The 18,138-nt window shown below is 38.5% G+C and overlaps 1 protein-coding gene and 1 long non-coding RNA gene across 2 annotated transcripts in view; one reads left to right on the top strand and one right to left on the bottom strand.

Moving 5' to 3' along the window:
- LOC309500592 (cadherin-18-like) overlaps nt 1-7,759 on the bottom strand; it is a 57,195-nt gene extending 49,436 nt beyond the window's left edge. Inside the window, exons 1-2 of the mRNA XM_082172243.1 lie at nt 7,598-7,759; nt 769-1,253 (exon numbers count right to left, since the gene is read on the bottom strand). Coding sequence (XP_082028369.1) covers nt 769-999 — 231 coding nt within the window. The 5' untranslated portion in view covers nt 1,000-1,253; nt 7,598-7,759. The remainder of the gene's footprint in view (nt 1-768; nt 1,254-7,597) is intronic.
- Nucleotides 1-18,138, top strand: part of LOC309500614 — a 552,694-nt gene that overhangs the window by 237,152 nt on the left and 297,404 nt on the right. The window lies entirely within an intron of this gene.

Raw genomic sequence — 18,138 nt, 5'->3', positions numbered from 1 at the left:
AGAGTTTCCATGATGAAAACATTGTTGACTCTAATGAAGACTAACGTACACTCCGAGTCCGGAGACAAGTACCGCATCGTCGGTTCGAGGACAGGTCCGGGGTTGAGGGCGAAGCAGAGGAGGTCCGAGGAAGTAGTTTTTGCCTTGTTTGCCTTCGCTGACTGCATATGCAGGTGCTTTGAGCTGAATATTTCCGGGAACGGTGACATGTGATGAGTGCACGCCGGGCAGCGCGCGCAGTGGGGCTCGGGGCGGGCACGAGACATGAAGGCATCTGATTGGTTCTTTACATTCGCACCGAATGGCAGTGATTGGTCAGAGTTTTTACTGTCCTGCAGCTGCTACAGAGGTCTGATTTTTTTCATTCCTTTTTCTAAACACATAATGTATTGACTACTATCAGGATGGAAGGACCATTTCACCCAGTATAAAAAAAAGTGTTTCTGAACAGGATTACCTACCCTACCTTTAAGGAACACGCTGATTGTGTGTGATGTCTGCGTAAGCAGGGTGTGCGGAGGTATGGAAATGCATATGTTGGCAGGAAGGTTCGACATCATATCATTGCATTGCATTGTTTTTGGTCCTGAGACTTCCACAGAAGATATGTAAATCATTTAATATTCAGACCACTTCAATTATTGATTGCTATCAAGATGTTTCAACCAGTCTAACAAAAGTGTTTTATTGAAAAAAAAATAGCCTACCCAACCTTTAAGCACGTTTCCCACACCTGCACACAGATCGAAACAAAGAAAGGGCTCTTACCTTCCCCACGTACTGGTCTTCCGGCCCGATGTGCTCTTCCAAAACGAAGAATTGATTCCAGATCCAGCCTCGTTTGGGACGATGGTGCGAGTCCTTGTCGCCGTCGGGCAGTTTGGTCTTGTTGTGGGTGAACGTGGGGCTGGGTGGAGAAGGGGTCCCATAGCTCCTCTGGAGCACACATAGGCACAGCAGTAGAGGGGACAGACAGGCAGGGCTGCTGGCTGCTCTCATGTTAAAGAGTCGCAACGTTTGAACTCCCACTCTCGCTCACCCAGACAGAGGTCTCTCTCACGGTGGGCGGCTCTAGACGCCGATCGGACCAGTTCGCAGGACTTGGCTGACGGCCATGGTTTAAAATCCTGTTGTAGCAGAGACCCAGCGGGCAGCACTCACATCGTGGGCCAAGAGCAAGACGTGTTGATTCGTTGTGGAGTCGCCGTCAACTGGAGACTCACTGGAGGCAATGGCAGATTTCCACGAAACATCTGTGTGAAGGAAAGAGGACAAACTGTACTTTCATGGAGGGAGAAATGAAACACAGCCAGCGATTACATTTTAATTCCACAGAAAATTTCAGATTAACTGTTGCCTGTGAAGACATAAGATATGAAATTTGGCCTAAAACCCATTGCGATCTTGCTGTTTGCCTTTCAATGAAACATCTAATACATTTTTGATGGAACAGCTGTTCCCGTATAATAGCAGAGATCATGACTGCTGGTGCACGGGACGTGTAATGAGAGCTCCAGCGTGGCGAGTTTATTCAAACGGCTGAACGGCATTACGAGGATCAATGGTCTGCAATGCATGTCCATAGATACCTAAAAAAAAAAAAAAAAAAAGGATAGCTCTCATCTCTTCTGCCTCCCTGACAATTCGGATTCATCACTTGTTGAAGAGAAACTCACTCATGCTCTTCATTCCTCGACGGCATGAGGGTTATTGACATAAGTGAGTGAAAGCGCTTTAGGGTTAGACTTTTTTCCAAATGAATGGAAATTGCGATGTCGCTAAGATGCTAAAAAGTCAACAATTTCCTGTCAACTTAGGTACATCTGAACATTTCATTTCCAAGCCGTTTAAAATAGTCACAGTAATGCTGAAGCCTTGTCCCAGGGGTCTAACATTATATGACCGGAATAAATATTTCATGGTGCAACACAAACTGATAGTGAGATATCTGATGAGAAACTCCCGTTTGTTTGTGAGGAAAGATGTCAGCATGACATGTGAATGTAACTTGAATCTCTCAAAAAGAAAAAAAAAATTGCAGAAATTTTACAGAAAATGTATATGATATTGCCGAAATTCAGCATTTTACGATGTGTATTTATTATTTGAATGAATTATCCCACATAGCCCAATAAAACAGTAGACAAAATAGAAGTGGTCAGAATTAATGAATGAATTTAAGACACTGCGATATGAGTCTGAATGAATTTCATTAAAAGGGCTTGTTGTTATAGCTATTATCTCAATGAAAGAGCCACTGATATATCAAATGATGAACATGCTGAGAGAATCGTTTAGACCACCAACACTGGCAGAATTTTATAATAATTATCCTCTAGAAGTTTTAGTCATAACAGCTTGACTACAAGTTTGAAAAAAAGTTTGGTTAGGTTAGGTTTAACAGCCCATTAGCATGTTCTTCAAGACTAAAGAGAGTTTGAGCATTTACAGGTCAACACACTCAGTTTCTTTCAAAAGCAACTGCTATAAACCATACTGTTATGGTAACTGTATATTTAATGAGCGAATGAATAAGAAGAAAAGGCAGATTGTAAAGTGTCCTAAATTCACTAACCGGACCACTCAGTAGGAGAATAAGTGCCACCATTCTGTCACTGGTAATTGTATTTTTCATACACTGCGAGTAAAAAAAAAAAAAAAAATCACAAGGTTTTATAGAAACCTCTTTTTAAGTTCAAAAGATAACTTTATATTCTCTGTTTCCTTGGAAAAGCATCAGTGTAATGGTGCTTTTGAACCACGAAACCTACTAATCAGAAGAGCAAACATCGGTTATTGTTAAGAACTGGGTTTTTACGACCTAAACTTGAATAATGTTTATTTTGTAGCATACAGAGTCATTCAGGTACAAGGCCGCATTCTTATAACAGTTGAATAAACAAGGAGTTAATTCGGAGTAAGTTTAGACACTCTATTGCCAATTACTTCATCCCAAAATAGATCCCAACGAACAGCGCCAAACAATCAATTGTTGTGAGTGTCCGAGCAACACAGCAGTGATGTTTCATTCCTAATAGAATCGATTAAATGAATTACTGTTTATGAACAAATCAGTTAGCGAATGATTTAGTGACGCTCTCATAAAGACAGGGGCTGCGTCCGAAATTTTATATTGTCTTGAGTAGGTACTTATTTTTAGTTAAAAAAAAATCAATCGGCCATCTGGGTACTTTTTTGCCTACTCTTTGATGAGTACTGTGAATTCGGACATTGTACTCGTCACATACTGATTTTCACCTACTATAAAGTAGGGAAGTATGCGATTTTGGATGCAGTACAAGGCACTTGCACAGTTAGTTTATAAATGAATCAGTGTTTTTGAACAAATCAACTGAGTGATTGATTTAAAGACTCACTTATTTAATTCCTGAATGAATCAGTGTTTTTGAACAAATCAGTTCGAGAATGTTTCAATGACTCACTCATAAAGACGGGCTGCGTCCAAAATCACATACTCTCTTGAGTAGGTACTTATTTTGAATAAGTAACTTCATGGCCGCTAAACAATTTCTATATAGAATGAATGCGTGTAGTATGAATCAAATCTGGAGCTGTCATTATCGTGTGACCTACCAGCGTCAGTGGCCTCATGGGATAGTAAAGTGTCCGTCGTACACACACTTCAGAATCTCGCCGGAAGAAGTAGGTAATCTGGGTACTTTTTGCCTTCTCTTTTATGAGTACTGTGGATTCAGACATACTTTTTTTTGTCACATACTTGGGGCCCTATGAAATCTGTTTATTTTTTTCCCCAAATTCCTATTTTTCTTTTTTTTTCTGGATTCCGTTTATTTTATTTTTATTATTTTGGACTCATAGTGACCCTCAGAGCGGCTCTGGAGATGAAGTTTATGCATTCATGTCCTCATACAGAGGCTGAAAACACTGCGAGCGTCACGCGTGCTTCTGTGTGTGTGTGTGTGTGTGTGTGTGTGTGTGTGTGTGTGTGGTAAATGTAACCGCACGTCTGCACCATTCATTCAAACAGACACAAAGAACCTGCAGGATTCATATTTAAATTGCCGTTTAATATTCAGACACTAGTCTATATCGCAATTTGATTTAAGTGTACTGACTTTTATTTATCCATCAAAATTGACAAATTCCGTGAAATTTCACATTATACAGTAAATTCCGTTTTTATGAATGGATTCCGCGATTCCGTCTGCGTTTTCTGCATTGCGGAAATCATAGGGCCCTACATACTGTTTTTCCACCTATAGAAGGGAAGTATGTGATTTTGGATGCAGCCAGACACTTGTTTGTTTATATGAATGAGTCAATGTTTTTGAACAAATCCATTGGGTGAATGATTCAAAGTCAGTGAGACAAGTGAGTAAAACACAGTGATGTATCACCACCTACTGGTGTAATGATGTAACTTCAAAAAGAATAATTCGACAGACTGACAGTCAAGTTTGAGGTCATTAAAGATTCTAAACAATGTTCAGAGATGACAGAGAGGTTCTCAGGAAGATTAGTTTAGTAGCTAATACAGATATCTGTACTGATACACAAACAAACTCATATGAAGAACAGTCTCCGACTTGCATTTTGAACTATAAAGGATTGTGATGAGTAAAAGAGCTCAAAATAAACATCTAAGCAACTCACATCTGTGAATCTGGATTAATGTTTGTGATGACACGTAATTGATGTAAACCTGCCTGACTGAACTCACCGCGCTTGATGTAACTCTGAACACCAGTCTGATAAGAATTACCAGACTAATTGGCCTCAGGCCACTGGACAGTGTGTTTGTCATATAGGAATGGATAGTATTTTGAGATTTTTTGACAAGGAATCTCAGAATTTTTGACACCTTGAAACTCAATTAATGGGAGCATGAGTGGATAAATGTTGGATTGGACACTACTGTCTCAAAACGGAACAGAACAAAACAGTCCCAGTTTCATCAATGCATGCTAATTACACACAAATGAAATTCTAATTATGTAAATTAGTTTATCTATTTTGTATTCCATATAAAAAAAAAGTTGCCATGTGAGCCAGATGTGCTTTTAAAAAACAAACATCTTTTAAAAGGAATTTTTTTTTTTTATAAAAAATATGGTGATTGCTTTTTACTGGCTAAACATGAAAGAAAAAGAGCAAAAAAATATTTTTCTTCTCAAAGAATAGAGTCTAGTTTCGAAGGGAAATGAATATGCTAGCTTCTCATTCAGAATAATGTCCATCTGCTCAATCAGAAGCGCAATTTATTTACTGAGTCTTGCTGAAGATTTTTCAAGAGGAGGGAGGGCAAAGCCTTTACTCGCTCTTTCAAGCTTATTGTGTTGCCTTGAAAAGAAATTGCTTTTTGAGTGCATTTTGACTAATACTGGGTGACAGCTCCCTTTCCTTTCATGATGTTCCAGTGGTTTATATTAAAACAGATGGTTGTAAAAGTTTGCAGGTGCTTAACCCACATCCTTGCAATTTGTCATGCAAGCTGCATCTATCTGTAATATTGACGTCTAGACCAAGACGTAGACCAATGTGACCGTTTTATATAATGATCAATTTCAATTAAGTTTAAGCCTTATTAAAAGGTGATTTTTCATTTGTATTTTTGGACTCATGCAGTAGTGTGAATTTGATTAAAAGAATCAATTCATTAGTTAAGTGAATTAAGCTGAGATTCACAGGAACTGTCAAAACACAAAGGTTAAATAATGAAATTTATGAGCAAAAGAAAAAGGTGTTACACATGTGAACAAAACACTGCTCCAGCAACACCTAAAAGCACTGTAGGCCAGGAGGCACCGATAACACGCATGCCCTTGTTCTGCACTTCAAAAGCAAAGGGGTCTCGAGTGATTCACGCAGGTTTCTTGAGGTCTTCAAAACAAATTTGTAATACTGATTAGAATCCAGTGCAGCTAATTAGGATGCTAATTGGAATGGAATGAGGCTCGGATGGAACAGTGGCTGAGAGGCGTCTTCTCACAATGACATTTTTCCATGTTTGTTCCTGTCAGCTCTCTACCCCACTCATTGCTTGAATTAATCTCTTTATACATGCAAATTAAAAGAAACATCACTGATGGAATTTTAATCCAGGAGTCATTCTGTATTGTGAGATAGTGCTAAACGAATATTTTCCGGGTTCAGTGCAAGTTAAGCTCAAATGACAGCACTTACTACAAAAATTAGTTTAGACTTGCCCCTCCTTTTCTTTAAAAGCAGCAAAAATCTGGGTCACAATAAGGCACTTACAGTGGAAGTGAATGGGGCCAATAGGCAAACATTAAACCCCCCTTTCTTTCAACAGTAAAGCCAATAATATATATTATTTTAGTGTGATGTTCACATACTAACCTTTGGTGTGTAAAGTCATATCCAATTTTACAACTACGTTGCACGGGCAACATAACACCTAAAACCCTAAAATGACCATAACAATTATGAGAAAATTTTTGCAGCTTAATAATACACGCTTTTATAAAAGTTTCACATCTCTCATTTCTGCTTTTAAACTGCCGCATTCACCTCCGTTTTAAGTGCCTCACAGTAAGAGTTTCTATTTAGTAAAATCAAAATGATGCTGATTGAGCTTAACTTGTACTAAACCTTAACCCACCTATTCCTTCCATGTATTCCTTCCATGTTGAAGTCGGATCATGCATCATAGAGAACCTTCGAGACATGAAGCGGTACAATTTCCCCAGTGTAGTTGATTCAGCCCACTTTATTCAATTTAATATTTTTTTCTCTCTACTTCTCATGTCTTATTCACTTCTCAGCAGTAAATTGCAGTTCTTTATATAGAACTGAAGTGGTTTTATAACCTGAAAGCTCTCTGTCTGCACTAAATCCAGTGGCATGAGGAAAGGTGATGCTGCGACTGATTGCCAGCTAAAGGATTAGTAATATCGGGGGAGGGACTCCAGGGATCCATTAATGTGCATTTGTCACCTTGGCATGTCCACTGCATGGAGGCATTGGTTGAAGCACGCCACTTCCCCCATGCATCAAATACAGGCTGGTCTAATCACTCAGTCATTGTCAGACAACCCTCAATGTCTGATTGTTAGGCAACCCCAATTTACTCTGAATGCTTTTCTAACAATAAATAATGCACTTCTGTATATACAGCACACTCATTAAAAAAAATAACAATAAAGCATTTTTACATGTGGAGTTTTGAAGTCCACTGCAACCATTTATTTATCATCGTAGCTGTAAATGATTAGCAGTAAAAAAAAAATTAAAAAAAAAAAACATTAAATATTTGTAGAAAGAAAGCTTGACATCCATTTTCACGAAGCAATCAAGAAGCACTAGAGAATCAGACAATGACTTTCAACAGCTTCACTTACTGTGCTTTGTTCACTTGAAAGTGAGACAGAGCTCTGTCTAATAAAGTGCTGGAGTAATGAAAGAGGCACAGATCAATGGACAGACCCTTTCCTTCCCTCGTCCCGCTGCTCCGTTTCGTCTATGACCACATGTACACTAGAACAACTCCCAGACTTTCTCTTAATGCCTCCTCACCACAAGCCAGGCAAACAGAGGCAGCGCTCAAGCTTCAATCAGCAGATGAGTAAAGAAAAGCACACAGAGTGTCTCTTACCTTCTCAGTCTTTCCTTAAAAGATGACAAGGCTTTGGAATACGGAGGAGCACTCATGATGTTCCACCACATTTTTTTAAGTAACACAGAGAGAGTGTGTGCAGCAGCACAATCCAGTCCAGAACAGAACCGCTAGAGCTCCCAAATCTGCCAGCCTGCTGCAGCTCAGGAGGCGCGCTCTGATTGGCCGGCTACACGCGCTGTCATATCCACACACACACACACACACACACATATACACAGGGAAAGTCAGCTCTGCTTTTTTTCCCCCCTCTCACATTTCCTATCCATTCGCTCGCTCTCTCCCTTTCTCTTGCTTTACATCTCTGACTCTACCTCCGTCACTTTATCTTCTAGTCTCTCTCTCTATCTCCCCCTTCATTCGCAGCAAGGAGAGGCACACATGTTCTCAGTGGTGAGCAGTGCAGGCAGTGTTTGGTTTAAGGCAATAATATGGCTCCAGAAGGAAACCTAATTAATAATATAGGGAGCGTGGGGAAAGCAAGAGGGATGTGAAGCGTGTGTATGCTGAGCCCCTCAAGACCGAAGGCCAGGAGGAAGCTCTGTCAGCTCATAACATAACAGAGGACATCAGGAACAGGGCAGTAGCTCTGTGGAAAGGTAAAATGAAAATGTGATAAAACAAAGGCCTTGAGGGAGAAGAAGGAGCTTTATGTACCGCAACTCCGAGTCATCAAACTCTCAGCTTGCTCTCGGAGGCTATACATCATTTACCTCCAGGTTTCCCCCTTTTCCTTTCAGCCTCAACACCAGCACAGGTTGATGATTTATCTTTTTGACTCCATTTATTTATTTACATTCTCTCCACCATTTTTTCATCTCTGCTGGTGTCCTTGCAGGTGGGCTTGAGGATGGCTTATGTAATGCAGAAAGATATCATATGCTGTCATTAAATATAAGCATATGTTGATTCCAGTTTTAAATTGTACAATTGTAATTGTGCATAGATAAAAAATAATATAATGTTAGAAGTGGGTTTTTTTGTTGTTGTTTTTTCAAAAACAAAACTATTATATAAGCATGGCATATCTAAAGCTGCAACAAAATTATAAAACAATTAATGACCAGGTGTCCAAGTTTATGCTATGATAAACAGAGATTTGACAGATCATTTAGAAGAAAAGGCTTGTTGCTTAGGAAACAAATCTGTTGAGCTAGTGACTTTTTTAAGTGTTATGAGGTTAAAATGAAACAACAAGTTAACAACAACAAAGAAAATCACCTTGACAGTACGACAGCTGGCTAACTATTAGAAACATTACTGATGGTGTTTGTGAAGATGTGCATAAGACAGCAAATGGGAGTTTGGATATTGAATAGACCAGATCATTGCTCAGCAAATTGTGGGGAAAAAAATTGTGGATGAATCTTATGTCAAACTTTAAGATGGAGTTTAAGCATGAGTGGGTGTCAATAGTGGAGATAAATGACCACATTCACTCACACATTTGAAATGGATTCCATTTTTTACCTCTCTTTTTTTCCTCCATAGATGTATTTATTTTTGCAATATTATAATGTGAATGAAGAGTATTTAAGTCTTATTTTTAAGACTGACGACAAATTTCCATTAAGTTCCATTACCATTTGAGTAATCTTTAAATGGTGCTCATAATGAGAATTCAGAATGTTTTTAATAAAATAATCATACAGAAACGTCTTAAAACTAATTAAAGAAAATTCATAAGTTTTAAACTATGCAGTTTTGATAAATTGCAAATAACCCACTGTGGCCTTGAATTAAACTAATTTAATACTTAATTTTATCATTAAATAAATGTAATTTAAACCATTTGTGTAGCTAATTATTTTGCAGTGAATATGTTTGGGTGAATCAGAGAAGGAAAACAAAGACTAAAATATTCAATCTGACAGCATTTTAAACCAAACAGATTTTTTTAACTAAAAATAAGTAAATCTAAACTCACAAAAATTTTACTTAAACTCAAAATCAACCCTGAGGACTAGTGAAAAGGTAAAGTCAAAGAACTGAGTCTTCACAACTGAACACCTGTTGACTTTGAGAGCAAAGATGCCTGCAAGAGGATTATGATCTGTACAAAATAGCATTTGAATTTACTGTGCAAATGGCACCAAATGCAGGCTACATTCCAGTGCGAGAAAGCCTCTGATTTTACGCTTCTACTTACATAATATTATATAAACATCTCAATCCAATATCTGAAATGCCTTCTCTCCATTCAAGGCTCCATTGAGATGCATGTTTAATTGGGTTTGGGTGGAGGATTTGTTCCGAGGCCCGTCCTCACACGCTTTCATATGTCACTTTAAGCCCAGAGCTGCAAAACAAAAGACCACATTGCGCACTGTCCTACTGTTATTCTCCAAAAAAAATTACGATTATCCCAATGTCGATCGAGAGAGAGAGAGAGAGAGAGAGAGAGAGATATGCTTTTCAATGAATATGACATATAACATAAACTACTTACTGCTAACAAATGTATATATTTTGCCATGAAGGTTCGGGTGGCTACTCATTTTCAAGACTGATGGACTGCCTCTTTTTCCATTATTCTTGGAGGAAATTATCTATATTCCCCAGACTGGGTTTATTCATTCAACATGAAATTATACTTAATGAAAAAGACAATCAAGATTTCAGTTACATCCTCTGTTCCTTTTTATCTTTTCAAACATCCAGACACACAACAGGATGTATTATATTAGGGTAACCAACTATGAGTAATAACTGTGTCAGTGTGATAATGACAGTAAAGGTAATGCTTTATGGTTTAGTCAAGTGACCGTATACTATTCTAGGAGCTGCTTTTGAAATGAACTCTGTCTGAATAGTCTTTCCCAAAAAGCTGTAACAGTACGACCTCTTACATTTGGCCAATTCCAAATAGTTAACTTTGCAACTCTCCAATAATAAAAAATTGCAAATAGAAAAAGCACAAATATGCAAACTCATGGCAACACTCACAGTATTTTACATACAATAAATCAATTTAACAGGTATCAGGTTAACGACCCGTGCTCTCAAGACAGAAGTGAACCATTAGCTTAAGCATTAGATTAAGCACTTAGTCAGTTCATTCATACTTAATGCATGAATAGCGTACTTGATGGTTTTATTATATTTTATTTATTTATTGGTAGACTCATTGTCAAGATAAAATAGGAAGGAAGGAAGAAAGGAAGAAAGAAAGAAAGAAAGAAAGAAAGAAAAAAGAAAAAGAAAGCAAATTAATGAATATAGAGCATTAATACTTGTCTTTTATTTGAATGTGTGGCTATTATCGATTACTTATCTATCACATTAATTATGTAAACCGTTTCAAGCCATTTTCAAGCCTTCTATCGACACATTTCTGCACTGACTGCATTCTGCAAACGGACATCATTTCCATTTACTACAGCTAGGAGCCTCATTTTTGCAACAGTCAGATTCTTGAGTCAATTTCAATCAAGGCCTCGTGGCTCTAATTACTATATTCTTTCCTATTACAGAGGTAGTGTGAGAGTCAAGTCAAGTCAAGTTTATTTGTATAGCGCTTTTCACAATACAGATTGCATCAAAGCAGCTTCACAGTATTAAATTAAAATAATACAACAAAGTTTGTTTCAAGAGGAATTTATTGATTGATAAAATTAAATTAAATATCCCCAAAATATCCCCAACTGAGCAAGCCAAAGGCAACAGTGGCAAGGAACCGAAAAACTCCATCAAGTGACCTAATGGTGTCCTAAAACTCCATCAGGTGCCTTAATGGAGAAAAAAAAACCTTGGGAGAACCCAGGCTCAGTCGGGGGCCAGTTCTCCTCTGGCATTGGATAGAGGCCGGATTGTAGTTTGAACTGTAGGATTATATGAATGCCTGGCTGAAGAGATGCGACTTTAATCTAGTTTTAAACTGGGAGAGCGAGTCTGAGCAACGAACAGTATCAGGAAGACTATTCCAGAGTTTTGGAGCCAAATGTGAAAATGCTCTCCCTCCTTTGGTGGTTCTGGATATCCTAGGTATGACCAAAAGCCTTGAATTTAGTGATCTCAAAGAGCGCGATGGATTATAGGGCGATAGAAGATCCGTTAAATAGACTGGAGCTAAGCCGTTTAGGGCTTTATAAGTCAGTAGCAATACCTTGTAATTAATACGGAACTTTATAGGTAACCAATGCAGTGATGATAAAATCGGTGTTATATGATCATATTTTCTTGATCTCGTAAGAACTCTAGCGGCGGCATTTTGGACTAACTGTAGCTTGTTTATTGAGGATGCAGGACAACCAGCTAATAAAGCATTACAGTAATCCAGTCTCGAGGTCATGAATGCATGAACTAACTTTTCTGCATCAGATACTGATAGCATATTACGTAGCTTAGCAATGTTTCTAAGGTGGAAAAAGGCTGTTTTTGTAACATAAGAAATATGATTTTCAAAAGACAGGTTGCAATCGAGTATAACACCCAGGTCTTTTACTGTAGAGGATAAAGTAACAGGACATCCTATGATGTTAAAGTTGTATTGTGCGAGGTTTTGTGGGCGGTTTTTTGAACCGATAAGTATTACCTCTGTCTTGTCTGGATTTAATAAAAGAAAATTACGCGTCATCCAATCTTTTATATCTTTAACACACTCTGTCAATTTGGAAAATGTAGCGTTTTCATCCGGCCGTGATGAAATATATATTTGAGTGTCATCAGCATAACAATGGAAACTAATTCCATGTTTCCTTATAATATTTCCAAGTGGCATCATATATATTGAAAATAACAGGGGGCCTAATACAGATCCCTGCGGCACTCCATAGTTTACTGGAGTTATGATCGATTTTTCTCCATTTAAATAGACAAAATGGTAGCGGTCAGATAGGTATGATTTGAACCAGCTTAGTGCTTGTCCTTGAACACCAGTATAATTTTGTAGTCGATCTAAGAGTATTGTGTGATCTATAGTATCGAACGCAGCACTAAGATCAAGTAAAACTAGTATTGAGATACAGCCTTGGTCAGAAGCTAAAAGTAAATCATTTGTGATTTTAACGAGCGCAGTTTCAGTGCTATGATGCGGTCTGAATCCAGACTGAAACTTTTCATAGATATCATTTTGTTGCAAGAAAGAGCCCAGTTGAGCGGACACCACTTTTTCTAATATTTTAGACATAAATGGAAGATTTGAAATGGGTCTATAATTTGCTAGATTATTATGATCTAATTGTGGTTTCTTAATGAGAGGTTTTATAACTGCCAGTTTAAATGTTCTTGGAACATGACCTAAAGATAAAGACGAGTTAATAATATTGAGGAGAGGCTCTTCCACTACAGATAACACTTCTTTCAGTAGTTTAGTTGGTATAGGATCTAATAAACATGTTGTTGTTTTAGATGAAGTGATAAGTTTATTTAACTCTTTTTGTTCTATAGTTGTAAAGCACTGTAATTGTTCTTTCGGGGTGATAATTGAAGCTGAATTGTAAGGCGCGATTGAAGATTGAACGTTTATAATTGTGGTTCTGATGCTTTCTATTTTCTCAGTGAAGTAGTTCATGAAATCATTACTACTGAACTGTAACGGGATATTTTGTTCGGGTGACGTCTGTTTATTTGTTAGTCTAGCCACGGTGTTAAATAGAAACCTTGGATTGTTTTGGTTGTTTTCTATTAGTTTGCGGAGGTGCTCAGCCCTGGCAGCTTTTAGGGCCTTTTTATAACGTGACATACTGTCTTTCCACGCGATTCTAAAGACCTCTAAATTAGTTTGTTTCCATTTACGCTCTAAAATACGGGTTTCTCTCTTTAAAACATGCGTAGTATTGTTATACCATGGTGCTTTATTTTTCTCTCTGACCTTTTTTAATTTAATAGGTGCAACCACATCCAATGTTCTAGAGAGAATGGTGCTCATAGTGCTAGTTAGTTCTTCTAGTTCATCTGTTTGTTTGGGTTCAGGCAGCAGCTGAGACAGATTAGATAAGCAATTTGAGAAATTATCTATGGTGGATGGGAGGATTGTTCTGCCTGGTTGATAACGCGACGCCGCATGACATATTACAGCAGTACGTAATATGCAAGTTACCATGTAGTGATCAGTGACTTCATCACTTTGTGGAATGATATCTATATCGGTTGGATCGGTTCCGTGTGATATAATTAAATCGAGTGTATGATTAAGACGATGAGTTGGTCCGGTGACGTTTTGCTTGACCCCAAATGAATTTAATAAATCTGTAAACGCAGCTCCTAACGCATCATTTGGATTATCTACGTGTATGTTAAAATCTCCAACAATTAATGCTTTATCGACATTGACTAATAGGTCTGAGAGAAAATCTGCAAACTCTTTTAGGAAATCAGCGTAAGGCCCTGGCGGTCTATATACGGTAGCCAAGGCTAGAGATAATAGGGATGTTTTTCTAACATCTAAGAGCGTAACATTTAGTACAAGTACTTCAAATGAAATAAACTTATAACCCGTTTTCTGAGTAACATTTAGAATATCTTTATAAATGGTTGCAACACCTCCGCCACGGCCAATCAGACGGGGCTCATGCTTATAACAGTATCCAGGAGGAGTAGACTCATTAATACCGAAATAATCATTTGGTTTAAGCCAGGTTTCAGTAAGGCAAAGTACATCGAAGCTATTATCTGTGACTATTTCATTTACAATAACTGCCTTAGGTGTGAGTGATCTAATGTTTAGAAGACCTAGCTTTAGAAATAGTTTTTGTTTACTAATAGCAACATTTTCTGTTTTAATAACAATTAGATTTTTCCTAGATCCTGCATTAGATTTATTATTTGATCTCACTAAACGAGGAATAGACACGGTTTCTATGCAATGTTCTACACTAGTATTTATATCAGTTGAATTGGTGCAGCAGAGACTATGATTTGGACTTTTGGTTACTAGTCAAAGGGTATTTAACATTTTGGAGATGTTATCTGACAGAAGATCCGCTCCGAATCTGCTTGGGTGTAAGCCATCAGCACGGAAAAGCCTAGGACGCTCCCAAAACAGATTCCAATTATTTACAAAGAGCAGTTTCTGCTCATTGCACCATGACATTAACCATTCATTTAGCGCAAATAATCTGCTGAATTTTTCATGCCCTAGTCGGTACGTGGGAAGCGGTCCTGACACAATGATCGTTGTTTCAGGCGATGTGCTGCGTACCGTATCGATTAGATTCCTGAAGTCTTTCTTCAGAATCTCCGTCTGGCGCAGCCTGATGTCGTTCACTCCCGCGTGCAGGACCACAGTTCCGACGCGCTCGTCACCGTTCAGGATCTCGGGAACGCGAGCAGCGATTTCAGAAACACGAGCACCAGGGAAGCAGTGACTTTGCACCTTACTTGTACCTAACGTAGCGTGTACGTGCCGAACGATGGAATCGCCGATGATCACAGCATCGCGTTCTGTTTCGCGTAGAGGGGAGAAGCGGTTTTGTGTCGATAACTCGAAAACCGGGAGGGTCGGAGAAAGTCTTGGTCTAAACCTGACTCGCGTCTTCCGCTGCGGAACCACCCAGGCTTCGTGGTGGCGTGTTGGAGCCGGAGTGAACGAGACCATGGCTGATTGCGACCGATGCTGAGGAACGCACGGAGTAGACGCGGTCGGAGTCAGCGGGTTAGTAACGTTAAACACTGATTTGTGTGCGTCGGCGCGTGATGTTTCAAGAGCCAAACACCGGTCTCTCAGCTCGGCCTGTCTCAATAAAAGGTTGTGGATCTGTTTCTCAACAGCTTCCAGCTCAGACTGCAGTGCGTGAAGCTCAAATGTGTCCTCACCTGCACCAAGCGGTAGACTACTTACATCTGATATATTCGCCATTTTAACAGATGGACAGTGAGTTAGCAACGAAGCTACCAGTGATGCTATCAATATTAATACTAATTTATATTATAAGTTTGTTTGTAAATGAGTGTGGAGAAGACGCGTTCAGCCGTGATCCACGGACGTAACCTTTAAGAGTATGCAGCGTTGGATCACTAATAGGCTTGAGACGCGTCTGCTCAACAGTCCGCGTTGTAACTATGAGGTTTTTTAGTGGTAGGGGTGTAGAGTAGACGCACGATAGGCGAAAAAAAAGTGTTTGTTTATAAGTGAGTGTGGAGAAGACTCGTTCAGCCGTGATCCACGGACGTAACCTTTAAGAGTATGCAGCGTTGGATCACTAATAGGCTTGAGACGCGTCTGCTCAACAGTCCGCGTTGTAACAATGAGGTTTGAGCAGTAGTGCTTCTCAGTGAGGAAGAGTAGAAAATGTTCGTTGTAAGCGGGTTTAAAGAGAAAAATCAAGAATTATAAATCAAATCGATAGAGCTCCAAAAACAACAACGCATTCAGACGCAACGCATGATAATGACAGGACAAGACATTATTCACCGTGTTTGTTGAGTGTTTCTTATTCACCTGAGCTTTTATGAACTCAAAGGCGCGAGAGAAAATAAATAAATAAAAATAGCTGAGCGCAAGGGTGGCGCGTTAACAGGCTAGCGAATTACTAGCGTGTTATGCGTCAGGGTTGGGTAAGCTGTATTTAGTAGTAATATAAACAACTAGAAATTGTAGTAAATGATGGTTCAAAACAAGGAAATACGAGGCTAAGACGGAGCTTACAGCTCCGAAGCAAACACACTCACAGCAGGCAGCGAGAAAAATCAAGAATTATAAATCAAATCGATAGAGCTCCAAAAACAACAACGCATTCAGACGCGACGCATGATAATAACAGGACAAGACATTACTCACCGTGTTTGTTGAGTGATTCTTACTCACCTGAGCTTTTATGAACTCAAAGGCGCGAGCGCGCGAGAGACAAATAAATAAATAAAAATAGCTGAGCGCACGGGTGGCGCGTTAGCAGGCTAGCGAATTACTACCGTGTTGTGCTAGTAGCAACGGAAGCCAGCGATGTTGGGCAAGCCGTATTTAGTAGTAGTATAAACAACTAGAAATTGTAGTAAATTCTGGTTCAAAACAAGGAAATACGAGACTAAGACGGAGCTTACAGCACCGAAGCAAAAACACTCACGGCAGACAGGAGCAATCGAGCAATCGAGGCATTGCCTGTTGGTGACAGAGTGTCACCAACATCCCCATAAATCACTTGACATCTGTCCCTGAGGTTAGGCATTTCAGTGTATAATCTGAGCTATCTCCCACAGACACTTAACGACTCTCTAATGGTAGTGGATACATCTATGTGCAAGAAAACTCAAAAATTCATCTGATGGCCTTATATAGCATCAAATTCTAAACTTTCTCTAAAATAATTTATTAAATATAGTACATGTATATGCAATTACAGGACTTGTTTTATTTCAGAAATGTCTAATGTTTTGCGACAAATGACATCACAGCTGACATTGTCAGCAGTCCTTGGCCTGTGATGATAAATACATTTGGCTGCGTGATCAGAGTATGTTTTAGGCTTAATATAAAGGGATCTGACATCCCAATACTTTCAGAGCGAAGTTAAACCAGACCCTCTAGCCATTGCAATGACTTAAAATGAGCAGATTTGACAGGGGGCCATTATCCAATCTCTTAATCTGGCATCTGTGTTACATAGTGTCAGAGAGCATTTATCCCTGAAGCAAATCAAAAAATTTCAAACTAAACTTGTTTTCATGCCGTACAAAATCAGTGGCAGGACTTTTCTTATAATTACCAACTTGTATAATTACCAATTACAGTTCTGCTTTAAAAAATATGTAAAACACAGTAAATCTTTGAAATATAATGAATTATACCACAGTTACTTCCAGTCCTTGAATTTGTATGGCTGAACAGAATTGCTACAGTGTTGATATACAGACTAACAGACTGGGACTTTCTTACTGTTTGTTTCATTCTGCTTTTCTTTTTTTGTGTTCCTCACAGAATGTCAGTTCTTGCATTAGTGGTGGAAATTTTGGTAACACTTTACAATAATGTCCAATTAGTTAATGTATTGATGTTTTACAATATGCATGAACATAGTTATGTTACTAAATCATACATATTTTACGAGTTGCAAGTGAGGTCGTACAAATTCATTCGAATCAGTCACATTTTACTCACTCGCACAAATTCGTACAAATTGGTTGTGAGATAGCGTTGGTTTTTGAGATAATTGATTCATTCAACCGATTCTTAAAAATAAGAAACAAAATAAGTGAGTGATTCATTGATTCATTCATCATATTTGTTCAAAACACTGATTCATTCAGGAATGAAACAAGTGAATCATTGAATCATTCGTCCAACCGATTCTTTCAAAAACACTGATTCATTCAGCAACCATACAAGTTTTCTGTATGATGGAGTCATTCAACCGATTAATTCAAAACACTGATTTAATCAGGAAAGAAACACGACAACGGTTCAGCTTTGGATGTGTTTGAAACTGTTTTCATTGGCGGAGCAAAAATTGGCAAAGAACTGGCAATATTGTGTCTAAAATGTAAGTTACTCAATATAAACTTTTTGTTTATTGATTTGTTGACATGATATTCCGTGATTAGCACAGATGTTGCTTGTAGCTTGTGTAATAGCTATTAATTCTAAT

The sequence above is a fragment of the Leuciscus leuciscus genome (genome assembly GCF_965113295.1).
Source record: "Leuciscus leuciscus genome assembly, chromosome: 6".
Lineage (NCBI taxonomy): Eukaryota > Metazoa > Chordata > Actinopteri > Cypriniformes > Leuciscidae > Leuciscus > Leuciscus leuciscus.
Note: the sequence above shows the minus strand (reverse complement) of the source record. Positions and strands in the feature narration are given on the sequence as shown.